This window comes from Cynocephalus volans, chromosome 5, assembly GCF_027409185.1.
Source record: "Cynocephalus volans isolate mCynVol1 chromosome 5, mCynVol1.pri, whole genome shotgun sequence".
Lineage (NCBI taxonomy): Eukaryota > Metazoa > Chordata > Mammalia > Dermoptera > Cynocephalidae > Cynocephalus > Cynocephalus volans.
In genome coordinates, this window is record NC_084464.1 from 163,910,477 (window position 1) to 163,937,752 (window position 27,276).

The window sequence follows — 27,276 nt, forward strand, 5'->3', positions numbered from 1 at the left end:
CCCGCCCCCCCTGGTTTCGAGGCCGGTCCCCCCTGCGGACGGTCTCGAGGCCCCGCCCCCAGCCGACCCCAGAGGGGATCACGGCCGCCCTTGCGTCCACCCGAGGTCTCGACGCCCCGCCCCCTGACGTAAGGGGCGGGACCGGGTCGCGTCGCCCGGGCGCGCCGTGCGGATGTGCGGCGGCCGTTGGCCGTTAGCGCGGCTTGGGCGGTTGTCCTGGAGAAGCAAGATGGCGGCGACTACGGCCGCAGTGGTGGCGGAGGAGGACACGGAGCTGCGGGACCTGCTCGTGCAGACGCTGGAGAATAGCGGCGTCCTGAACCGCATCAAGGTGAGGCGGGGGGGCCGGGGTTGGCCTGGCGGGCCCGCAGGGACCCTGTGGACCACGGGCGTCACAACCAGGCGCGTCGCGGGGGCGCCGCCGGGCGGGGGTCGGGCCGGCGGGACGGGACGCCGTGCGAGCGCCTCACCCCGCCGGGCCCGCCGAGCGGCCGCCGGCCCAGGCCGGGTCCTGCGGGGCCCGAGGGTCGGGAGCCTGCAGCCCCGCGGACTCGGCTGCCTCAGGCGCTCCCGCAGTGGCGGCGGCAGGCGGGGCGCCTCGGCGGGCGGCGGGTGAGCTGAGCCGGGCGGTGCGCCTTCCTGAGCCCTCCTGCAGCCTCGTCGTGTGGCTCGTCGTCGTGGAAATTGTCTTGAAGTAACGGTTTGTGTTGCTTTACTTCCTTTCTGTTTAAGGCTGAACTCCGAGCCGCTGTGTTTTTAGCATTAGAGGAGCAAGAAAAAGTAGAGGTATGAAATCTTCAAATTCTAATATTACCCTATTCGTTAATGCATAATTTTTAATTGGATAAAAATCATATTAAAATAAAAGGTATAGTAGTGTATAGCCAGGGATAATTTTGAACTGTTAAAGATCACATTTCTTAACTATTGGGAGAAAGCCAAAACAATTCTCTTTTTATGCGTCTTTTCCAATTTTGGAGTAACTTAAGAATGTTAAGGTATCCCAGTAACTCTGAAACCAATACTAAATCTGAAAGGAAAGGTCATAGGAGTTACTTGAAGAAATGGTTCCCCTGTCAATGAGTTAACTGCAGGAGCACTCACAGCAGATACTCAGAACCTTTAATATGCATTGTGAATCCCTGCCAGGCAAAGCATGTAACATGCACCTTTTCTCAAAATTATCTGTTATTTTAAAATCACTATCTTTCTTGTCAGAAGTCCAACCACTTCTCTGAACTTAAGTGGGAAATTTAACTTTTTCTCTCTATCCCAAGTTCAATCAACCATCCTGAGCAAATATTCTGGAACTTGTTGTGAACAAGAATCATTCCATAATCAAGGTCTTAAACTCTTTATGACAAAACAATCTCCTATTTTTCCATTTCTTTAGACCTCTCTAATTTCATTAAACCGTTCACTTCTTTGCTCTTTCTGTGTTTGTTCAAGCATCAGTCTTCTCTTGACTCCTCTTTGTTCTGGACCCCATGGTCTGTACCTGGGAAACCCTAAAACTACCTTTCCATCCAGTCATTCTTGGTGTGGAAGAAGTCTTAATGGTTATTTAATCCAGTAGATTCACTCTTCCCTGTTTGTGCATATGTGCTACTAGAGAAAAGTCACTCAACCATGTGGATTGCTGATGTTACAAATCGGTGGATACCAACTTCAGTTCGGTCCCGAGCAGGCAAACAGTTCTTTTTACTCTTCAATTCCCACTTAAGCTTCTACCTCACTCCTTTTTTCTTTACTCTGGACAGACAGTCTTGTCTCTTCCTTCACAGGGAAAATAGAAGCCATCAGATCCTAACTTTTTGTCTTCCTTTCCCAGCCACTAGTCTGTCACTCACCTCAGCAAAAGTTAATTGTGCCTGCATTTATCTGTATCTTTTTCCTTCCTGCTTTAGTAGAAGAGGCTCTGTCTTGTCCAAGAATAATCACTTTGTTTTGGTTTTGCCTTCTATGTACTCTATCTCCTTAATTTTTAACTATATTTTTACCTCTACCTTTCAGTTGGCTCTTTTCTTGAGGGGAAAACTTTTCTTTTACTCATACTCTGATTTTAATACCACTCTGTATTTTTTTTCCCCCTCACAGTCAGGTTTTAAAAGAATGGGTAAGTCTTATACCATTTCTTGTGTTCCAAGCTCGCCTTAATCTGTTAAAATCTTAAATCCACCACTACTATACCTAAGTAATTTTTCTTGTTACAGTTAAGAGGAATTTCCTAATTGAGTATATTTTAGTTCTTATCTGTCTTAGTTGATTATTATTTTACATTTAATATTCTTCATTCCGTCTTCCTATCTGAAAATCTCTCTTGACCTTTGATACCTTTTCTGTTCTGTTTTTCTTTTTTCCTTTTCACTACTCCTTTGTTTCTTCAGCATGATCTTTTTCCTGTATACCTCACTTAAACTGTTAATGCGCTATCCTGTAGTTCTCATTGTGCATTCTCTCTCCGGGTGACTTTAACCACACTAGTAACTTCAGCGCTCTATTTTTTTTTGCATATCTCCCTCCTGAGTTTCAGACCTGTGTATTAAACTGCCTACTAGACTCATCTACTGGGACTGTCATTTATGCAAGCAAGAAATCAGAGCGTTTCCTGGGCCTTGCTCTTCTTTCTACTTACTCAGTCATCATCTGTCTCTGTGTCTGTTGGGTCTGTATCTGAAGTGACTATAAGAGAGGTGCTCTGCTGACTGCTACTCTCTAGTCTCCCATTTGCTTGTGACTCTCACCATCTGCTTGAAGACTTTTTTCCACATTGCTCCTAGATTGGTTATTTGTAATACACATCTAATCTTGTCCCTTTGTGATCTTTCCCTTCCTTGCATTTATTTTAACAACTTCAGTTCCTTGTGCCCCTTTGTAAACATTCCCCCTCCCCCAAACATTTTTAGGAGCTATTCAAGTGAAATCACACAGTATGTACTGTTTTTGGTCTGGCTTCTTTCATTCAGCATAATGCTTTTGAAATTCATTCATATTGTAGTGTGTATTAATAGTTCATTCCGTTAAATTTTGAGTTCAGGATTAATAGATCATTCCATTAGTCCATTGTGTGGACGTGACAGTTTGTTTCAGCCATTCACCAGTTGATGGACATTTGGATTGTTTTCAGTTTTCCAGTATTATAAATAAGGCTGCTGTGAACATTCATGTACAAGTCTTTGCTTGGATCTGTGATTTCTCTTGAAAAAATGTGTAGGGGTGGAATGTCTGGATCACATGCTAGGGATATGTTTAACTTTTTAAAAAAACTGCCAAACTGCTTTCCAACATGGTTGTGCCATTTTGCATTCCCATCAACAGTGTGTGAGGCTTCCATATTCCAGAAGTTCATATGGTCTGTTTAAGGAAGCTTACCATTTGCTACCTACTTTAGCCTCATCCGAAGAAATAATTGTTGTGGACCGGTACCCGAGGGGAGACGGTAGGGAATTAATGAAGAGTCACATTTATGGGGTCAGGAGGACTTCCCAGGCTGCTGACCTGTGAAGTGCCTTAGTTTATTTTAGTTTCTTTTTATAAGCTAGTAAAAATAACATACTGATTAAGCCAGTTATGTCTGGTACAAAGCTGTTTATAGAACACTTCCTGTTGCCATGGTGCTTGAAAGTTCATGGCTAACTACTTATCAGTAAAATAAGAGCATAAATTCCTCCTTTATAAAATCTCAGGGTCCTGGGTTCATTCAAAGGTCAGACCTCAAGGGGAGGGAGAAGGGGGAGACCGGCAAACGGGAACCCAGCCTTGCTGGCCTAATTCCAAAATACCAAGGACTCTGTCAGCTTGTTATTTAGTGCCTTACAAATTATCACAGGTTTCATGTGCTAGAAGTATTTTTTCCATATTTATTCAAATAAATGTATAATTGCAAAAATAAGTTTGGCCTATGGGCCACATAAAATCACATCACATAGCACTGATAAACTGGGAATCACAAATGTATGTATTCATATCAGTGATAGATATCTTAAGATGACAAAATATTAAACTTCATATATTTGAAATAAACAGTTGTTTAAGTAAATTTGATTTTCTTTCACATAAGTATTTGAAGATATCTAGCTTCAACGGCAGTTTAATAAGCAATTTATAAAACATTTAAAAATTAGAAATAAATTCAAATCTTCATATATGGTTTTGTTTTAATAACTTTCAGAAATTATTAAATAGCACAAAACAAGTCCTGTAGTAATCAATAGTTGTGGAATGGATTTCATGAAACCATAATTTATGAATGACAATGTATTAGTTATATCTTTGCAAAAAAATTAAACTTTAATCTACATTTGGTAGTTGTTTTTAGGATAAACACATGATGTTTATTTTACTTTTTTAACAGAACAAAACTCCTTTAGTCAATGAGAGCCTGAAAAAGTTTTTAAATACAAGAGATGGTAAGATGTTCAGCTGCTTCTTATTTATCTGTCTGAGAATTTTCAAATCTTGACACCATTTGGGAGAAATCAAGAACTTTAGATTTTTTTTAAGTCTCCGATTCTTATAGGTCCTCATTTAAAATCATATTTCAATATGCATTAGTCAAGTTGCTACGAAATATTTTTGGTCATGGGAAGTTGTTGGTTAAAGCCAATTTTACTATAAAAAGCAGAACACTGAATTCTATTTGTGAATTTATATATTGTCTTGCAGTTAGTTTCACACTGATGATCCTAGTGAAAAAATTGGGAGATTGGGATTTTAAATACATAATTGTTTTATTCAATGAGAAGAAATTTGTAATTTAAAAAATTTAGAAACTTTTTTTCTTTAATTTAGTGTATCTCATGTCACTGTGTTAATAAAAAGACGTCAAAGTTCTTAAAGATATGTTTACCTACCTTTTTCGTGATCTTTACAGGTCGTTTAGTGGCTAGTCTTGTTGCAGAATTTCTTCAGTTTTTTAACCTTGACTTTACCTTGGCTGTTTTTCAACCTGAAACTAGCACAGTAAGAATAATGATTTTTACATTTATCCTATGAAACCTTTTTTTGGTAGAAATGAGTTAATATTAAGCTGAAAGTTAATGAGCTTTGACTACCTACAGTTTCTTGCCTATAGATTATTTTTTGTTGTTGATTATGTTTTTCTTAAAAGCCATCTGACTTGTCAGCTGGCATCAGAGTTGCTACTTCATATATATTGAAAGCTTGCTAGTAAAGGAGTATTGTTGTAGAGTTAATTTTGTTATGATTTTTTTACTGCAACCATTAATAGAGACTTTGAATGTAGAGGCTCTACAAAAGATAGGTATAATCTTTAAAAATGGACATTTCATTCATTAGAAAAACAGTCTCTTTGAGTTTAGAGGTATCTTTAAGCTCCAAAAATATTTTCTTTACTGTCTTGCAATATTTTTGCTGTATTTTTGTGCACCTATATCTTATTTCTTTTCTAGTTTCAAGGTCTTGAAGGTCGAGAGCATTTAGCCCGAGATTTAGGTATTATTGAAGCAGAAGGTACTGTGGGTGGACCCTTATTATTAGAAGTGATCAGACGCTGTCAACAGAAAGAAAAAGGGCCAGCCAGTGGGGAAGTAAGTATAATCCTATGTTATCTTTTTCTAATTTTTGTTTTAATTATTGGCTAATTAGTTTAGCCATGAAGATTAGTGCATATATAACGAATCAAGGTTTACATAAAAAGAGGACATTCCTTAAAACCGAAATGCACTCAGATTGTATAAATGCAAGTTTTAAAGAAAATTAGTAATGTGGTAACTGACATTGTTGGGTACCTGTTCTGTTTTTTGATCCTCAGAGTATTGAATTCAGGAGCCAGAATGTCTGGAACAAATCACAGCACCTCACTGACTAGCTGTTAACCTTGGACATATCTCTTAACCTCTCCATTGCTTTAATGTGTGAAACGGGCCTAGTGTTTGTGGGGTTTTTTTGGTTTGTATTTTTTTGTTTTTGGTGGCTGGCCAGTAGGGGGATCCGAACCCTTGACTTTGTTGTTATCAACACTGCTCTCTAACCAACTGAGCTCACCAGCCAGCCCCCCACCTAGTGTTTTAAGGCTTCTGTGTATGAGTTAATGCACGTAAAATGCTAAGAATGGTGCTCAGTGTAGAAAAATCTAAACTAATGGGTAGTTGTAATTTTTTTCTACTATTTTAGTTAAATAGAAAAGGGCTGATTTATAGACTAATAATTTTTTGGATTTAAAGGCTTTTTGAAACTAGGCTTAAAACTAAGCTGTTGATTTTGCTAAGTTTCTAAACATTTTCAAACTTCTTTTTTGATCAGCAGTTACCTTTCTTACTCTTAACCTTTTTTGTAAATCCTCCTAATGAGATTAATGGTCTGATTTCTAGCTACCTACAGTAGCTATACATAAAGATACTGTTTCACAGACACAGACAACATCTGTAACTGTTCAGATATCTGGTTAAATGTGCGCTTTTAGTAATAGAAGTTTATAGATAAGAATGTGGAGGGTTATGGGCTACCTATTTATTTGGAGAATCTCAGAGTATATTTTCTGTTAGGATCTTTGAAGATCAGTAAAGCTTGTCTGAGTACTAATGGCCTATAAGGCATGGTAAATAAATTCTGTGGGTAATATAAGGTAAAATAAAAGAAAGTTCTGTGTCCTTAAAGAGGTCAGAGCTATTTGATAAGATATGCTCACAAAGGAAATTAATATTTAAGTAACAGTTTAAGATTATAGAGGAAGTGGCATACAATAAATGATTATTTCCAAACATTTTATAAGTAGTAATTGTCTTAGTTAAAAGGGAGAAGTGATTGTTTCATGTTTAAATTTTGTTAAGCTGAATCTTAATGTGAAAAGGATGTCGGTTGTGGGGCAAGGATTGAGAAGGGCGGGTGTTCTATGAAAGTGGGCAGTGCCAGAAAGGTGGGGGGCAAGAGAGCAGAGCCCGATCAGGGCCTAATGGGAGCCAGCGTGCCAAAGGCACCATTGTCACCTTGGCTTGTGCATTTTAATTTCGTTCATTCCTTCATCAGTTATTTAACAAGGTTTTGTTGTGTGCCTATATCATGGACATTGTGCTAGGGAATTTTTTTTAAAAAAGAGCCCCAAATGGTCTTCTGGGCTTAGCAGTCTGTAGGCAGTAATGACATCTCTGTTTTATCTCTTCCTTCTCTTGGGCCTGACCTCTTTTCTCTTTTTGCCTACCCTTTCATTTTCTTTGAGTTGCTCTTTGGCTTACCTCATTGCAGGGGTGATTGCATGCATTTTTCTCTCTGGTTGGATCCCCCTTCCTTAACATGCTAGTTAATAGCATGGTCTCTGCAGCCAGGCTGCTTGGGTTGAAATCCCAGCTCTGCCACATCCTAGCTGTGTGAGTCTCCAAGTCTCTCAACCTCCCTGTGCTTTCGGTTCCTCATCCGCAAAATGCAGATCAGAGAGTATTGACCTTGTGAGGTTGTAGTGGACTAAAGGAAGAAATATGTGCAAAGCTCTTAGAACAGTGCTTGGCATATAGGAATCAATTGTAAATATTTGCCATTATTGTTATTGTTTCTTATTTTTGTTATCATTACCAGGTAGATGACTTCCTGAGTCCAGCTTAGTGTGCCTATGTCCAGCTCAATCCTTTCTCCTAGCTCCAGGCCAGAATTTTCAGCTCTTTACAGAACATTCCCACCTGGATGAACCACTAGTACATTTAAATCCTTTGTGAAAAAAGCTGACTTTATTCTCATCACTTCTAAAAAAGTGAAAACACACCAAAACACAACAAATCCTCCACCACCACCCCACCGCCCAAAAAAACCCAGTTCCAGTTCTTGTTGCTTACTTGTCTGTTTATATTGATTCTGTTCTTGTGAATCCTTGGTTCCAACCCAAGCAGTCACCTCTTCCCGTGTGTTCTAGATTCAGTCTTTCTGTCAGAAAGGATTTGCTCTCCCGTCTATAACTGGTAGGTCTGGCAGCAACCATGGAAGATAGAATAATTGCTGGAAGACAGGATGTCTGCCTCAAACTGAGAACCCAGTAGAAGTTTTCCTGTGTAGTTGGTGTGATTTGAAAATTAAAACTGAATCACTATTCTTCAGCATTCCGTTCTGACTGGGACTTCTGAAGCTTCTGTCAGTTTACCGTGACTGTTCCATAGCTGTGATTCTATTAAATAGACCCAGAATAGGAATTCTGTATCTTCAAAAGGTAATTGCTTTACTTTCCCAGTTGCAAAACCATTAAGTTGGATATTTTATCTCTACTTTTTGCTAGTTTTTCCCTTTTAATAACTATTTCATTTTAATAGTTTGTGTGTATATAGTACATAAATATATAAACTAATATTTAAAATGAGCTCAAAAGTGTCTGTTTTGGTTTTCCATCATTCACTAATACTTTAGTCTTACTACTTTGAGAGGAAACCTATCATTTATAATGAAATAAAAAATTACAGGTTTTATTGACCTTTCACTTTTGATTGTAGAAAAGAAAACTACCTGTGGATTAAGCCTGTTGAACTCTGTTACTGATGCTTTTTTACCCAAGTCGCTTTTTAAAACCACCTTAAGAATCAGGGCCTGTGCCTCACTTATTTTAAGATGGCTTTTGGTTGATTTTGTTGAATGTGCCCCAGCTGTATGTAATTAAAAGCACCTTCTTTGTTTTCTGAGCGCCTCGATGAATCCCTTTCCTCTCCTTTTAGCACCGTTATCAATCCAGGTCCACATCTCTGTTCAGCAGTATCACCTCATCTCATTTTTTCAATCTCTACTATTCACTGTTGCTGAATTGTTTTTAAAATTCATCTCTTTATTCCCTTCCTCTTTAAAAATTGCAGTAACTATGTAATGGCAACTAAAGAGTCTCCAGATTCTTCAACTTTAATTTAATTTTTGTTTCCTTTTTTTGTTTTTTATCTTTGGTTTTCTATATCTAACCTTAATTTAAGATTCTGCATGATATTGCTTCAACCTGTCTAGCCTTATGCCTTTTTTTTTGAAACGTGGAGCCTTGTATGTAAGCCAGAGTGAACTTATTCCTTTAAAGTGGCTTTTGCTTTCTTGTCTTTTGTTATTTTCTCATTCTAAGTCTCTGCCTGAAATTATACATCTTTTCCTTTCCCTGGCTGTGGAATTTTATCATTCAGTTACTCTCCTCATCTGTGACACCTTGTGGTGTTTTCTCTTGTTCTTTAGTACTCTTTTCTATGGTACTGGAAACCATATGTAGCTTAGTTCCTTATTCTGCCAAGTTGTTATAGTTATCCACATTTGTTATTGCCCTAGTGCTAGGTCATAAATTTATTTAGGATAAGGGCAGGATCTAAGACACAGTGATTCTTAATAGATATTTGTTCACGGTCAATGGGAAGCCTTTGAAGACTTCTGTACAGGAGTAGCCTTTTGGGAGACAAATTTGAGAAGGTCAGGCTGATGAAATACAGAGAAGTTAGAAGACTAGAAAGAAGTGAAACCCATAAAAAGGCAAATCTAGACAAGAATGGTAGCAGTAAGAATAGAAATAAATGGACCAATAAAGGTTACCTTTTAAGGGAAGAATCAACAAGACTTGGTAAATTAATATTTTGGCATGGGACAGGGTCTTAGAAGGCAATATGGGAAAAAGAAAAGTCTCAAAGATGATATTAAGGTTTTTAGCCTGGGAGAAGATGATGCCATCATCAGAAATAGACTCAAGAGGGAGCAGAAGTTATGAAGAATAGCACATTTTCATATTTAAAAAGTTGTTAAAGGATTTTGTAACAAAACAGTCGATATTTAATATGTAGTGTGTCATAGAGCTTGTGATGATAATAGTGGATGAATTTTAGGAAGTGATTTCCAACATTTTTAAAAACTCCTTTTTTTTTTTTTTTTTTTTTTTTACCGTAGTGCTTAGGACCCTATGTTGAGACGGTACTATGAGACAAACACACAAATAACTATATGGAAGCTGAACTAGGATAAGTGCTCTATAAAAGGGGAAGAAAATTCATGGGAGTTAAAAAAAGGAAGAGAGTACTGCCATATGAAGGGGGCAGAGTTTTTTTTATGAGAGATTTGCTATTTGATAATTTTTCTTGCGAGAAAATGAAGTAGGGAAAGAAATTCAGGGAGAGTGGAAAGACTAGATCTTTGGGAATCACAGAATAATGTTAGTCTGGAGAGTAGAAATGGGAAGTTAGGAAGTGATGTTGGAGAGGTAGACTGGGGGTGTTTCAGTGCACACTGGGTGGTCTGCTCACAGTGATTGAGTGAAGTAGTTGTCAGGTAATTGGAATCTAAGTATGTTTTGTTTTGTTTGGTAAAATGAGAGGAAAATATAGTGATAGTTACATTAATGAGGAAGAAATAAAATACCAACATTGTATAGTGTTTTTAAATGCTAAAATTCCATTGAAATACAATTAGTATTTTAAATGTGTTTTAATTTTGAACTGTGAAATATTTTAGGGTGCACTAGATCTATCTGATGTACATTCTCCACCAAGGTCACCAGAAGGAAAAACAAGTGCACACACAACACCAAGTAAGGTAAGTTAGTTAACTACAGGATATAGAGGTAATTTCTGGACTAATACTCCAGAGGACTCTGTTTTTCTCTCTCTGGTCTTATTTGTTATACGTTTTGTTGTTTTGTAATACAGGTACCCTTTAGTTTTTTGAAAGCGCTTTTTTCCCATTGATTAAGTATATATTTTAAAAAGTTTTTTTGCTGTATCGGTAGTATTTTGAATTTTGTATCATAGAAGGGAGTATGCTGTTAAATAATAGAATTGTAGAAGATTTGGACTCGTTTGTATTTTAAACATGTCTGTCTTCTATTAATAAGGAGGTTTACTTTCTTTTCATTTATAAATTCCTAGCTTCTGAATATTAGATTCCAAAATATAAAATTGTGTTGAGTATTAGAGACTCTAGACAGATGATCAGATTTGGAATTATAAAATTGTGATTTTTTTTTTATATTTATGAGCTATTTTAATAGAATTTATAAAAAAGTATGTATTCTGGGGCCGAGCCTGTGGCGCACTCGGGAGAGTGTGGTGCTGGGAGCGCGGTGACGCTCCTGCCGCGGGTTTGGATCCTATATAGGAATGGCCGGTGCACTCACTGGCTGAGTACTGGTCATGAAAAAGACAAAAAAAAAAAAAAAAAAAAAAGTATGTATTCTGGTTGCATTTGTGTGTGTGTGTGTGTATTAGTTGTTAAAGGTTGTGTGCATGTGTATACTTAATGAGTTGTTAAAGACTGTGTGTGCATGTGTGTATTTATGAGTTGTTAAAGGTAAGATCTGATTTCAGGGATTTGGCATAATGGAGAAAAAAATTGAGTTGGACACTTGAATTTAAGACCAAGGGTATATATAATAATACAGGAATGGATAGAAAGATGGTTGTCAGGTTGACCGATTCGAGTATAGCATGAATTGGAACTACCAGCTAGTCTTATCAAATGATGGGTTTGGGTCATGTTTTAGCTCATTCAGGCTTCTGTAACAAAGTTCCAAGGACTGAGTGGCTTATAAACAACAGAAATTTGTATCTCATGGTTCTGGAGGCTGGAAGTCCAAGATCAGGGCGCCAGCATGGTGTCCTGGTGAGGCTCTCTTCTGGTTGCAGACTGCTGTCTTCTCATAGTATCCTCACATGGTGGAAAGAGGACAAAGCTCTCTCTGGGGTCCCTTTTAGAAGGTCACTCACTCATCCCATTTATGAGGGCTCAACCCTTATGACCCAATCACCTCCCAAAAGCTCTGCCTCCTAATACCATTACTTTGGGGGTTAGGATTTCAACATACGAATTTTGGGGGGACACCGACATGCAGTTCATCACAGGTCAGATTTGTATTCTGTGACTGCTCCTTTGATTTTCATTCTGTAGGAGTAGAGTGATGCTGTGGAGTACATTCCAAAAGACTAGGCTTTTGTGGGTTCATGGTGGTATATTGACTCTGAGATAAACATTGCATCCATTTAAATTAGGTGAACTTCCAGAGGGTAGTAGGTATACTGCTAGATTTCTTTTTCAAATATCTAGGCAAAGAACACTGCTGAATGTTGTCATTTCTTATTCTTTGATGTTATTGCTCCTTTTTATTTAAGTTTAGAAATCCAAAGGGATTTTATACTTTATTTCTAACCAAGGAAAGAGACTATTATATTGTTTATAATAATTCATTTCTTCCTTCCTTAGATTTCTAGTTAGCCTTTTCTAATAGGGAAGTTCTTTTTTAAAGGTTTTTTTTCCCTTGATGCTTGTGGGAAGCTATAATCCTGATGGCAGGATAAGGCCATGAGTAAATTTTTAAAATTTCTTTGAACTAATTGCAGATAAAAGAGCCTGTGTAGGAAAGCTTTATTTTCTATGAAAATATCTGGCTTTAGCAAAATGAAAATTAATGTAATATAATAATGAATAATACTTATCAGTACCTGTAGCACTGAGCTATTTGGAAGTTCTCTTTTTAGCAAATTATTATTTTTAAAGCAAATTAGCAACACTAATCTAGTGCATAAAGTATGTCTTCAAGATAAAATATTAATGTCTGTTTTACATATATTCTCTACATAAAAAAAATTTTTAAGGTCTAAGAACTATGATGAGTATTAAGTCAGGATATGTTGCTCTAAATTCTTACTGAGAAGTGAATGATAATTCTAAGGCTGATTTAGAGAACAGTATCTGTCCTCCAGGTGGCACCACACTTCTGCCACCTTTCAGTTACCTTCAGTGTGGTCTCCATTTCTCAGTTGACCTCATAAACCTGGGGTGGCAATGGCCGTTTCAGAAATACCCTAGATGCTCTCTGGTGGGGCTGGGGTGGGTTCTATTTTTTTAAAAAATCCTTATTTTGGCACTTAAAAAATGCAATTCCCCGGTAGTCCTAAAGGATCTTCTGGATTTGGGGATTCTAGTACTTTCCCCATTGTCTTGCAGCTGCCTCCCAGTGGTACCTCATCAGTCCTGAGAGCCCACATAGAGTGTTAGGGACTGTGAAAAATTGTGGTCAAGAATGGGGTCCAGCCCGACCTTTAGGGACTAGCTTAGTGTGCTCCCGAGGAAGGTAAGGTCAGGACAAGTCTTCAGTGAAGCTGCTTAGGAGTTCAAGCTTAGGCTTATTTAAAATGCTGCTAGAGGTAGCGTGAAAGAAGTGGTTCTCCACCCAATAGAAGCTGCAACAGGTGGAGGCTATAGTATCTGCATTTGACCAAGTATCTGTGGGAAATAGTAGATAAACATGAGTTGAACCACTTTAGGAATAGAGTTAAGAAAGGATAAGAAAAGCACATTTCAGAGAGGAATGTGAAATTAATTAGATTTTACATTTAAAAAATTTTTTCTAAATAGGAATCTTTATTAGTTTGGTAATGAGTTAGTTTATTTTTAAAGATTTATATTTTGTTGTAAAATATCATTTTATTCTCATGTCAGATACCAAGGTATAAAGGACAAGGTAAGAAGAAGCCAAGCGGGCAGAAGTCTGGTGACAAGGTAACATGCATGAGGGCAAAGGCAAATAGTAGCCTGTGCTAAAACAGCCTCACATTCACGGGGTCTCCTAGTGGTGTTGGATTCCTTTTGGCCTAGGTTTTAAGTTTTTGTTTGAAATGTCACTTTTCATTTATCTATAATCAGAGCAGGAGAAAGTAATGGTGGCATAAAACAAAAAGTTAACTGTTTGTCAGTTTTTATCCAGGTGAAAATTATACTGTTGTATTTTAAAACTGCTCTCAATTTTACTTTGAAAGTTCTTTGAGTTGAAAATATTTTTGTTTTGAATGGATGACCATTTACATATTATTAACATTGTGATTTTTATCTGAGGAAAATAGAACATCAAACTACTTTTTGGATAAGTTCCAATCTAGAAATAAAAGGTTAAACTTACTTTCCTTCAAGACATTTTTTGTGTTCTGCCACTTTTCAGACCCTTGCACATTTATTAACTGTCAGTCAGGGCCCTACTCACATTACACTGTGGGAATCTAATGCTGGCCTGTGTTCAGGGCCTTGGCTGCTTTTTCCTCTTCCCCCTAAAGATCATAAAAATCGACTAAGTAGATTAGCTGCCTATAAAATTTAAATATTAGATGTCTTAGAAACATTATTAATACAATTTACATCTATTTAGAATAAGACAAGATGATTTTCAGTTTTAGGAGATTCATTAGTCCTATGTTGAACCTTGGTTTATGTGTAGATATTTTTACTAAGTTGAAAACTCCCAAAATAAAAGATGTTTTTTAAATTGTATTTGCTGTGTTAGCTGGCTTTAGCTCTAGTGGTTCAAAGGTAAATTCCTATTATTGTATTCTGTTTTTGTTCACACTATTTTTAATACATTATTAAATAAGAAGGTGCTTTAAAATATTGCATTAAGTATTTTCTGAACATTTACATAGTGAAAGTCATTGTGTTAAATGCTGTGGTCAAGACATATTTAACAGTCTCACCTAAAGAGTTTATAGTCTAATTGGAGAGCTGAGACATACCTTAAGATAGATAGTTAAAACAGTATGTTTTTTATATATTCTTTTAATTGGTTTCTTACAGTTAAAAGCATATTTCATAGTGTTAAGATTTCATAATTTTAACGGTGTCACAGGTTTTAAAGAAGTTAAAACATTTTGAAGAAGTTTGTATGTAGAACCAAAGCTTGCCTAGAGCCATGGTTTTCACTTTGTGTGATGTGACACAAGTAGGGCGAGCCCAGACTTTAGCCTGACTATACTTGGGTAGGGCCTCATGTGCCCCTAACTTGAGGGGTAGTGAAGAATCTGGGTGGGCCCGTATCCTGGAGTTAAGGCTTTGAGTGGGCCCATTCTATTTCATTATTGTGTTACTGAGCCCAGGATACTTCTTCAGTCACTTTAAAACCTTTTTTTCCTCTACTTCCCTGATCTTGTTTCTGATTGCCTTTGTAAGAAGTCTGTATTGTACCCAGCATTGCCTGTTTCCAGCCTTATACAGATAAGCTTTTAGCTTATTGTCCCCCTCTGCCTTTCTGCTTTGCCTTGTGCATGTGGTAGGTTCCCAGCATCCTTAACATTCTTAACGTTTTAATAATCCAAATACCAAGTTGCATGTGGAGTCAACGGTTGTACACTAGCAAGTCTCCAGAGGGAGCCATTCACATGGTAGGTGAGTGGCGTTTCCCAAGGTGTGCAAAGCCAGTGTGGGAACATAACCTGTCTGTTCTGCAGATGTGAACCAGGCATGTAGCACAGGAGGGCTCAGGGGCAGGGTATGCAGCGTAGGGGCTCGAATGGAAGTGGGAGCGTCAAGAGTGCCGCTTGCCTTGGGGCTCTGGAGCACCAACCCAGTAGTGTTGGCTGTGTCTTACTGTTTGTTTTGAATGCAAGAAGGGACTGGTATTAATGAATCATTCAGAGACCCTTGGCAGTTTCTTCAGGGAAGTTATGTTCATATTAGAAATAAACTTTTAAAAATCATTCATACATATGTATAAACCTGATTGGTAAGATTTTTGAACTAATTTAACTTGAGGAAATCTACAAGTTCTTGCTTTTGTTAAGATACAGTGAGGATGGATAAAAGATTTGGAATACAGGGAGGGTAAATATTAAATGGGAGGGCATTTCTTTAATGAGTTAAAATTTCTGAAATATGTATTAGCACTGAATTCTAGAGTATCATCTGTGACAATTTATTTCATTATATACCATTTTGTTTTACCAAACATTGTACTTAGTTGTCTGAAAAAAAAAATACATAAAAAAAATTACAACATACTATAATATACTTTTGGTAGGCTCTACTAACTTAGGTTTTCACCATCTAGATGGAAAAACTGAGTAAGATATTAGATGTTTCTTGTTTTTAAAACATATTTAGAACCAGGTGCTTTTTATCATCACGTTAAATGTACTATGAAAGGTCATCTTTTCATTTTATAATCAGTTTTCAGGTGTTTTAAAACCAATGTGTATTGAGGTACTTTATGCATCAAATTCTTAAAAATAAGACATTATAAAAATCATCGTTCTTTGTTTTCAACATTCTAGGATAAGCCCAGCTTTATGTTGATTTAGGGTGGTGGTGGTGATCACATTGTGTATATGTTTCAGGGTGTGTGTCCTTGTGTCTTTTGCAGTCATCTCAGAGTTTTCCAAATAAACCAAGCATTATCATTCCCTTAATACACCCCACACCATCTTGAGTACATGGATACATGGATGGATGAATGTTCCCAGCACTGAGCCCTTCCACTTCTGCCCAGCCAGTCTGTAATCCTAGCCACTTGAGATTCTAGGCTTGACCTCTTGGTACCACTTGTTAGCTGAACTCTGAGTTACTATTGAGATAGGGTGGGAGGGCTGAGGGTGCAGGGGCAGAACAGCTGTGCATAGGGGCATTGTCAAGTCCTACTGCAGATCTGGAGGTCACGGTTCTGTTGTGCATCTGTACGAATTACAGATTGTTTACAGGTGGTAGAGAGTTTCTCTAGACACACTGAGTTTGTAGAAAGAAAGGTTTAAAACGGTTGTGTTTCAGTTGTAGAATACTGCAGTATTTACTTTTCTAAGTAAACAAATTAAACTTTTTAAAGATGTGTCTGTTGAAACTATAGTGAAATTGATTCATTAGTAAATCATGGGTTAGAAACTGCCTTTAGCAGGGTGAAGGAGGGAAGAGAATTAAATATTGCATGAATTCTTTGAAAATTTTTAAACAGCTAGAGTATTTCTTTGACTTTGATATGTCTCCAACCATGAACAATACAGATATACAGATTAAGCCTTTAGTTAAGAAAAAAAAAAAATCTCTCAGTTCTTAAGACATTCTAGTGATAATTCCATTTTGGACTACTGGAAAATTAGTGTTTTTTACTATGAAACTTCTCTCTGACACTAGTTTTCCATTAATCTAGAAATGATTAAATTTTTTATTATGTAAGCATATGTTTAGAAAATTAAATATATACTGAAACTTTCTTACACTTTATGATAATTTACCCTAAAGCTAATTAGCCTTGAGATCCATCCATGGGAATTTAGTGACTGTAGTGCAGTGGGTTCCTCACTTCTATGAAAAGACAGAACTTAGTTATTTATAATAACCAACTAGGGCCGCTATAACAAAGAGCCACAGATAGGGTGGCTTAAAACAACAAAAATGCATTATCTCACAGTTCTGGACACTTAAGAAGTTTGAAATCAAGGTGTCAGCTGGGCGATAGTCCCTCTCCTAGCTTCTGGTTGTTGCCGGCAATCCTAGGTGTTCTTTGACTTATAGATGAATCACTCTAATCTCTGCCTCCACCTTCACATGGTGTTCTCCCTGTGTGTCTCTGCATCTGTTTCCCTTCTTATAAAGGCACCAGTCATATTGGGTTAGGGCCGACCCTACTTCAGTATGTCCTCACTTTAAAATATACCTACAATGGCACTATATCTAAGTAACGTCATGCTCTTGAAGTACTGGGAGTTAGGACTTGAGCGTGTATCTCTCTTGGGTGCACAGTTCAACCCATTACAACTTCTAAGGTTGTACAGGGAATGAATTCTAATTGAATTCTAAGGCATTGCCATGAGTGTATTTTTGTCATTTGTTTTTTAAACCTACATTTCTTGGTTTTAAACAATACTTATCCTTAGCTATTTAGCTTCATCCAGAATCTTAACTTCAGTTTATCCAAATCCAGATGATAGAAAACCCCAGTAATTGAAGTTTATGTATATAACATAAAGGTTTGTCTTAAGCCATGATAAAGGTTTTTTAAAGAAATTGCAGGGTATATATATGTATATATGTATATACATATACTTCTGGACTTCCTCCATTGAAATTGCTCTAAAAGTTTTATAATACTTTTTGTTTTAATCTCTGCAGAAAGTTTTGATGATAAATCTTTCTCCTCTTAGTGTGTTTTTTTTGATAGTAAAAGTTTTTTGGAATTAAGTTTAGTTAATTCATATCCCAGTTGGGTAATTGTCTTTTGGTAAAAAATGAGCCCTACTTACAGGTTGAGCATCTCTAATCCACGAATCTGAAATGCTTCAAAATACTAAACTTTTTGAGCACTGACATGAAAGTAGAAAATTCCACATCGGACTTCATGTGATGGGGCACAGTCCAAACACTGTGATGAGCTTATTGAAGGACTAGAGCAATGTGCACATATAACAGAACAAGAGTCATATTGGTTTTATAAAATCAAGCAGAGATTTCTGAGACAAAAACTGTTGTTAATGAGGCAGATGACTCTGGAGGAGACATTTTAAAAAACCATCTAGCAAAATGTCTCCTCATCCCAGGATCCACTTCCTAGTCTCTCAACTGCTTCTCATGTTTTTCACCTCAAAAAAAAAAATACAGTGTACAATAACCTTTTAATCAAAACATAGCATTGTAGGTGGAAACTGAAAGCCTGCCTCTGTTTGTTGGTGCTGTTGTCTAACAGCTGACACAGATGTTCTGGTGATGCTACTGTGCTGCTTAGTCACCCTGAGCACATTTTTTTTTCACTGTATTAATGGCATGCCATATTTTTTTACTGTTAAGGACTTCTGTGTGAATAAATGTAAGAAAATGATTGCTTATTGTTAGCATATAAATTCAGAGTCAGGAATGATGGTGATGCCAGATGACCACCAATTGTCCACATGAGTAGCTGAGATAGTGACACCGTTGCTTTCTAATAGTTCAGTGTATACAAACTTTCTTTTATGCACAAAATTATTAAAAATATTGTGTAAAATTACCTTTAGGCTATGGATATGAGATCTGTATGAAACATAAATGAATTTCTTGTTGAGACTTGGGTCCCATCCCCATGATATCTTATTATGTATATGCAAATATTACAAAATCTAAAAAAGTCCAAAATCCAAAATACTTCTGGTCCCAAGCATTTCAAATAAGGGATACTTAACCTGTATAAAGTAATGACACGTTCACTTGTGGTTTAGAAATTGACTTTGAGAGCAGTTCCAAAGCAGATTGTTTTTAAAGTTTCTTTTTACTCAGTAAACAAATAGAACTATATACAGAACAAAACAGTTCTATTATTTTTAAAACTACAGTTGATCCTTGAACAACGTGGAGGTTAGGGGTGCCGACCTCCCGCATGGTTGAAAGTCTGCATTTAACTTTTGACTCCCCAAAAGCTTAACTTCTCATAGCCTGCTGTTGACTGGAATCCTTACCAATAACATAAACAGTCGATTAACACATTTTATGTTATACATGTTTATGTTAACACATGTTTATGTTATACATGTTATACTGTCTTCTTACAATAAAGTAAGCTAGAGAAAAGAAAATGTTTGTTTACATTTCTCTCAACTGCAAATGGCGCCATGTACAGTTTTGTTTGCATAAGTTCTGATAGTTTAACTTTTTATATAATAGATTTATGTATTTTTTATGGTGGTAACTAATAAAATAGACTAATATCTTCATGTATTTTATGCATTAATGACCCGCCCAACTTTTTCCTAATTTTTTGATATTTCTAGGCTACATGGTCCATCTGTGAGTTTTTCCAAATGGTCGCAAATCTGCAAAACAAATTTGTATTTTATTAATAGAAAAAAATTTGCATACAAGTGGACCCATGTAGTTCAACCCATGTTGTTCAGGGGTCAACTGTATGTGTTGTGTAACATAACAACATCCTTCTCCATGAAATTTGTCTTCCTAAAACTGGGCCTTCTGTCCATAGCAGGAATATTGCTAAAACCAATTAAAAAATAATCATGGATACATATCAGTTTCTAAGCTTAGATATTAGATATTTCATTATGTGCACTTAAGTTATGTTGGTAATATGAACTCATGAGGAAGAACAACTTTTTTGGAATAATTATTGTTTCTCATAATGTTGTTTTGCATTTACATTTCAATTTGTTTAGTGGCAGTTATCCTTCTGAACTTTCTCAGTGTTTGGAAGGAGAGAATCTGTTACTGTCTTACTCTGTGATTGTAAATGTGTTTAAATATCACAAGACTGAAGGGTATTTGTTTCCAAATGTATATGCCTTTGAAAAGATATAAAGCAATTATTAAAGCATTTATAAATCAGAAATTGCAGTTGGCATGAATCTAATTAAGAAATGTATGTGTATGATACTCCTTTATATTTGATAATTCCAGAAAAACTTCAAGAAAGTTGTTAGGAAATTACTGCTTCTTTGAAAATATCCTATATTGTCTACAAGGATAATAACTTGGTATTTATTTTTCCGATGTCTCTTTCTATAGATAAAATTTATCTACATTAATAATATATGGAATGTATAGCTCTATACAAGGCCCTAAAAATTTATATAGCATATATTTTGCCTGCTGTCAACTAATCAAGGCCTCTACCTAGTATAAAAATGTAATCTTATATGTTAAGACATACACAGTGCATCTGTCTGTACACATGTTAAAAGTGAAAGTTTCTTAAGAACATCTTATTCAGAAATATCTAACCCACACTTGCCACCTTCCTTCAGTAGTTACTACTTTTTAACTCTTCCTCAGCTGCCTATCCCTTCTTTCTTAATTCCTAGTTGTAATTTGAGAAATACTAACCTACTTCAATTAATAGTTGAGAGTGGACTACATTCCAGATCCCTTGTTTCGGGTGAGTGTTTTTCCTAGTACACCACAGATATCTTGCTTTCTTTACTATGTAAGGCTGAATCTTGGGAAATTGCCATTTTTTAACCCACAAAAAATTGCAGTTTTATGTAATTCGTCCTAATAGCATAAGTATTAAGAGCTAACCTGTGGAATAAGGCTTTGACTCTGATGTGACCCTACTGCAAAATTACCTGGGGACCTTGACAAGTGACATAAATGTCTCTGTGTTTCCTTTTTTCAATCCACAGAGATAACAGAACTGGCCTACATACTGTAGGGTTATTTTGAAGATTAAATGAGGTAACATGTGAAGCACTGAATGCCCTTCATAAATGTCAGCGACTTTTATTATTACTAGCATTATTTTTTGTATTTGTTATTATTGACGTAGACATGACTAAGGGAAAAAGAAATCTGGCCAAGGATAGAAGGTTAGGTTGTGAAGGTTAGGACTCACTGAAAACAAGAAAATAAGTGTGACATTTTGTGCTAACATCATCATATATCAGTAAGGCATGGGTAAGGATGTTTGAGAATTTTTTTACATTGGTTTAAGATATATAAAGAAATATATACCTGTCTGTGGACATTTAGGTGAGGTGAAAGTCTGAATTAAGATAATTATTTTAATCAGCAAATCTTTGCATTAGAAATACGAATGGTTGAAGTCAGCATCTTTCACCTTGATGTCTGTTGTGTTTGGCACTGGATGGAAAACAGCCTTTTTTCCTGATGGTTACTTTAATGCTCGGTTTGTTTATGTGAAATAGTCTTTCTTTTCTCTTTTAATAGTATTGCTCTCTCCTGTTTGCAAGTTGAAAATGTTTTAATTTAAGATAATTTATGAAGCAGTGACATATATGTAAGCAGAAATGGAAAAGTATTTATAAATGGGATAGGCGTAGTAAAGATGTTTCCATTTAGGGAAGGAGGAAAGGAATGGTATGAACTTTTGCTTTAACATTTTTCTCCTTCAAAATTAAGCCACGTTAGGAAGCCTGGGGATGAAGTGAATAAATCATGGGATTACTCTGCAGTTGATGCTGTTGTGAGTTAACACACACACGCGCGCGTGCGCACACACGTTTGCCTGTGTTCACACGACTTCTTTTATTATTTAAAATATCTAAAAGTTTTACCTCACCAAGAAGACATTTTCTTTTTCCTTCTCTCTTTTTCTAGAAGGCCAACAATGAGGCCAGCCAGAGTGATACAAGTGTTTCCTCATCAGAACCAAAGAGCAAAAGTAGTCTTCACTTACTGGCCCATGAGACAAAAATTGGGTCTTTCTTAAGCAACAAAACTTTGGATGGCAAAGACAAAGCCGGCCTTTGTTCAGATGAAGATGATATGGAAGGAGATTCTTTTTTTGATGATCCCTTACCTAAACCAGAAAAAACTTATGGTTGGTGAGTAAATTTTTTGGACTATCGGACTAAAGGTTTAAAAATACTGTTTTTATTTTATATTTAAAAAATAACGAGCTACTAATGGTTCTATAATTATTGAACCTACAAATCTGATTTTGTCATTAATGCCTTTTATGTTGTAAACAGTCCCAGGTTCTTAAAAATCCTAGATATGACTTATTTCAGTAGGTAAGTGTGTATGAGAGCCTGTCGTTTGCAGGGGACTGCTTCAGACACAGGATGCAGCAGTAATACAAAGGGTAAAACTCGTGCCCTCAGGAAGCTTACCCTCTCATGGGTGGAGTCAGTACAGTTTCCCCACAGGGTGTGGTGTGGTGAGAGTGGAGCAGTGCCGGAGGAGCAGGAGTTTGTGCTGAGCATACAGTTTGCAGCAGCATTTATCAGAGGCTGGCTCGCTCAGGGTGCCTTTTAATGAAAGAGCTAAAGGAGGTGAGAGAGTAAGCCATGTGAAATCCAAGTTTGTAGAGCTCTAGGGAGAGGAGACAGCAAAGGCAGAGGTGTCTGAGAGGCCATAGAACAGCAAGGAAGAGTGTAGTCATCGCAGAAGGGGTGGGGTGTATGAGATAGGCTCAGAGACGAGGCTGGACTGACAATGGAAAGAGTTTAGCTTTCTTTTGAGGGAGCCTGGAAGCCCCAAGAGGCTGGTCCAGCCTACATTACAGAAGGAGCCCCTGGCTGCTGGGCAGGGGTGGACTCGGTTTCCAGGTGGGAGGCTGTTAGGATTATTCTAGTGAGAGATAATGGTGGAAGTGGAAGTATTTTGAGGTTAGATCCAAAAGGATATGCCGATAAGTGCTACAGAAAAACATACCATCAAGGGTAATACCAGGGTTTTTAGCCTGAATGATTAGAAGGTTGAAAAATCATCTACTGAGATGAAGAGTGGAAAAAGCAAGATGGGATCATGCAGATGAGTGATGTTAACATGTTCAGTTTAAGGTTGTGGAAATGCGGAGGAGGCTATTGGATTAAGGGCGATAATGTACATTAGGGAGTCACCAGTTTGTAGATAATGTGGAAGCTGGGAGACTAGAGGAGATTACCAAGGAAATGGGTCCTCAGGGTCAGGGAGATGAGCAGGGAGCAGGGAAGGAGACTGAGAGACAGGTGTCATTGGAGGAAGAGGCAGGAGGGAGCCTAGCCTGCCACTTGGAGGTCAGTGACAACCTTGACAGGCGAGTTTGTTGTAATGGGGATGGGGTGGGTTGAAGGATTAGCATCATTTCAAGAAAGAATAACAGGAAAGGATTGTAGCTGGTGAACAATTTTCTGATGAATTGTAAAAGGGTACAGAGGAACAGGGTGGTGGCCGGAGGGGCAGGATATGGGTCTGAGAAACTTAATAAAGTGAGAGAAATAGCACCATGTATGTATGCTCATGAGAACCATCTGGTTTTAAAGACAGAAGAAGTAATGATGTAAGGAAGTAAAGAGAGAAGGCTTTGAGGGCTGCCCAGTGATGGAATCCCAATGCACAGGGATTACCTTTGCCAGAAGAGTGGAGAGAATGTGGGTCCCATTGTAGGCAGGGGTAGAGTGGGGCGGGGATGGCAGCCCCTGTGCAAATTCTTTTCTGAGTTCATAGTTGAGAGAGGATGGAGGAGGAGAGGGTTGCAGATCTGAGGAGAGAGGAGAAGGTGTGGAATGGTTCTACGAGAAAGTGAGAGAATGGACTACGGAAATGTGTAGGATTGCTGGGCATATCAGATGTCCTGCTGAGGTTGGTGGTCTTGATTTAAAGAGGAGATCCATCAGCAAGGCTGTTTGTGGCTTCTCTAAACAATACTTACATCTGAGGGGTAGTGCTCATTTGCTGAGAGACTCCTACACTGTTCTTTGGCATATTTCTGGGAGATGGAAAAGGGCTTCTGAAAAAAGTCACAGGCAGTGAAGATGTTAAAGGTCAGTTTAGTTGGTAAGGTATCACATAGCTCTAAAGAGAAATGAGCTGATTTCTTACTGACAGTCTTGCTGCATGGATTTGTGATTGATCTGTGGTCTACATTGCCTCGTAGGCATAGAAGTCCCCGCTTATCCTAGGGATATGTTCTGAGACCCCCAGGGGATGCCTAAAACTGCAGATAGTACCAAAAGTCTGTATAATAATGTATTGTTTTTCCTATACATATGTACCTATGATAAAGTTTAATTCATAAATCAGGCACAGTAAGAGATTAGCAACAATAACTAATAATAAATTACAACAATTATAACAATATACTGTAATGAAAGTTAGGTGAATGAGGTCTGTCTCACCCTTCTTGTGATGATGTGAGATGAGAAAATGCCTATGTGGTGGGGTCAGGTGAATGATGTAGGCATTGTGACCTCCAGTAGGCTACTGTTGATACATTGGAAGGAGGGTCATCTACTTCAGGTGGTCCTAGATCAATGAACTATGACGATCTCTATGGCTGGATGTCAGGAGCAGACACTGTTGATTCTCTTCCCTGGGTGGGTATCATGTACAGGTGGGGAAGCTGGACAAAGGGGTGATTCATGTACCAGACAGGACGAAGAAGGACAGTGTGAGATTTTGTCACACTGTTGAGAATAGCTCATAACTTAAAAGTTAATGAATTGTTTCTTTCTGGAATTTTTCATTTTATGCTTTTGGACCGCAGTTGACCAGATGGGCTAACTATAACCACAGAAAAGGAAACCATGGATGGGGCGGGTCCTATGAGCATTTGTCACTTGGTGTCTGAAGGGTGTTGGTTCCAGGATCTGTCTTGAGTACCAAAATCTGCAGATGCTCAAGTCCTTATATAAAATGGCGTAGTATTTGAATATAGCCTATGCCCATTCTTCTATATACTTTAAACCATCTCTAGATTACTTATAATATCTAATACAATGTAAGTGCTCTGTAAATAGTTGTTATACTATATTGGTTAGGAAATAATGACAAGAAAACGTCTGTACACATTCAGTACAGGTGCAATTTTTTTCTGAATATTTTCAGTCCATGGTTGGTTGAATCCATGGATGCGAAACCCGCAGATAGAGAGGGCTGACTCTACTTTATGATCTTGAATCTATAAAGTATATGTTCTTTATTTCCATAACCATACCTTTAAGTTGCTTTTGTTTCAGTGGCAGAACAAAAGTGTTTAGTGGCAAGTTAGAAGATGACCATTTAACTGTCACTTGTTTCTTGTTAGGAGAAGTGAACCTAGGAAGCAAGTGGGAAGCCTGGCAGCCCTCTCGGATGCGCCCCCCTTAAAGAGTGGACTCAGCTCCCTGGCGGGAGCCCCCTCATTAAAAGACTCTGAGAGTAAGTGCCCCAAGATGTGGGCTTGTATACTCTGGATATTTTTTTTCTCTAATTAAATTAGTATGTGATTATTGTTGATTTTTTTTCAGGACAGTCATAAAAATAACCCTTAATTTTATCACTCAGATAGATATACTTCCTATTAATATTTTGTTACATTTTTCATTTCTTTTTAATGTGGTTGTGTTCTCTATTATTTTATATCCTGCCTTTTCATGTGTCATCAAAATATTTTTAGGAAGTTGTCTTTTTGGCTAATTTATAGTATTTATAGAGATATTACAATTTTTAAATCATCTCTGGTTGAACATTTAGAATGACTTCAGTTGGACTTAAAAACAACTAATTTTTAAAAATTTCTTCTGTGATACCATCATAGTCGTCGTTGGAATGTTAAATAAAGTATTATTCTGCCTTCAGGGATTTGGATCTTACATCTCTTTTTGTATGTAGCAGAGATAGAGATCGCTATCTGGACAAAGAACAGCCAGCTTCTGCACCATTTACATTTTTACCCCTCTCCCCCACAGTGACAGTACTAGAAATTAAAAAAGCATAGCACTAAACATGTAGATATGCATGTGAACTTTGAATACTATATCACAGTAAATACAGAATTTAATTGGCAGAATGTTTGAGCATAATTGTACTACCTCTTTTGAGAGAGTTTCCTAAAGGAGATTCACGAGAAATTTGCAGTGTGAATTTGTTCTAATTTTGTGGTACTTCTTAACCTTTTTGTATTATGTGATACAACTGTGAGACTTCCTAAAACACATAAAAGAGAGGATCTGTTGCTTCTCTTAGACACCTAGTAAAGTATCCATCAGTATAGCCTACATACTGTCCCTTCTTATTTTCTTCTCTCCTATGGTTATTGTCCTCTTCAAGAAAGGAATCCAGGATTATTGTGATCATGTCACTGACACTGATTAGGGAATGATGATTTAGAGAGGACTAAAGAAATAAAACTAGTGAGGGGATCAGTTTGGTAAATGGAATACTGGTTGGATTGAAGCAAAATGTAAAAGGTCAAAGGAAAAAAGAAATTGCTGAAAATATGAGGGTACTTCAAAAAGTTTGTGGAAAGGTAGAATTGAGAGATAATACAAAATTTTCCCTGAAATTTTTGAAGTACCATTGTAACTAACTGTCGTAGTCCGTGAATTTATACCTAATGGGGCTGCTTATGGAAGGTGATGTCTTATAATCAGGCAAAAAATTTTGATGGTTATGTTCCAATAAAAAGTATTCATGGTTAAAAAAAGTAGTTGTTCATGGTTTTGTTTTTTTTTTTTTTTTTTAAAAGGGATATAGTGTATAATTTAAGCATCCATTAATCCAGCTTGTGATTTTTTCTTTAGTTTTAGGTTATTATGCTCCTGTCATAAAGAAGCCCCATTCTGGAAAAAAAGAAAAAGAAAAACTGATGTGGTTTAGAGAATGCCATGTTCTAAGTCATTTAAATACTAATATTTTTTCCTATTCACAGGTAAAAGGGGAAACACAGTTTTGAAAGATCTGAAATTGGTCAATGAAAAAATCGGATCACTTGGATTAGGTAACTAGAGTTCTAGTTTTAGTGTTGAGTGCTTTAAAGTGATTATATTTTAGGGTAAAATCTTAAATGAAGTGACTCAGTCAACCCACATTGAGCATCTTTATTGTATTCATTCAGTAAATGTTTGGATAGTTCTGTGTGTTCACCCTCTGCCAGGGATGGCTTTAACAACAACAAAGATAGATCTCTGTCTTCATGGAGTTCAAGTTGTAATAGAGAAGACAGACATTAAATGGTACCTACGGATATTGTGAGTGTTAAAAGGGTCAGTATGGAAATGGGTAGTAGGTTAGCTTCACCTAGTCTAGGCTTTCAGGGAAGGCCTGTTGTTAGAAGTGACTTCTGTGCTGAGACTTGGTGGTTCAGTAGGAGATGTGTAAGGGAGAAGGAAAGGGATTTCAATTCAGACTGAGCAAAATGTGTGCAGAGACAGAACCATTCTCTAGGTGCTGGGAGTACATAGT

At 37.3% G+C, this 27,276-nt stretch overlaps 1 protein-coding gene across 5 annotated transcripts in view; it reads left to right on the top strand.

The window, feature by feature from the left end:
- Positions 1–229: 229 nt before the first annotated feature.
- Positions 230–27,276, top strand: part of CEP43 (centrosomal protein 43) — a 37,122-nt gene continuing 10,075 nt past the window's right edge. For 2 of the 5 annotated variants that reach the window (XM_063097431.1, XM_063097433.1), the window contains exons 1-10: positions 230–331; positions 733–786; positions 4,355–4,409; positions 4,874–4,962; positions 5,412–5,549; positions 10,399–10,479; positions 13,381–13,440; positions 21,727–21,953; positions 25,139–25,251; positions 26,744–26,812. In XM_063097431.1, the coding sequence (XP_062953501.1) occupies positions 230–331; positions 733–786; positions 4,355–4,409; positions 4,874–4,962; positions 5,412–5,549; positions 10,399–10,479; positions 13,381–13,440; positions 21,727–21,953; positions 25,139–25,251; positions 26,744–26,812 (988 nt within the window). The remainder of the gene's footprint in view (positions 332–732; positions 787–4,354; positions 4,410–4,873; positions 4,963–5,411; positions 5,550–10,398; positions 10,480–13,380; positions 13,441–21,726; positions 21,954–25,138; positions 25,252–26,743; positions 26,813–27,276) is intronic. The other 3 variants (XM_063097432.1, XM_063097435.1, XM_063097436.1) reach the window with 3 other exon arrangements.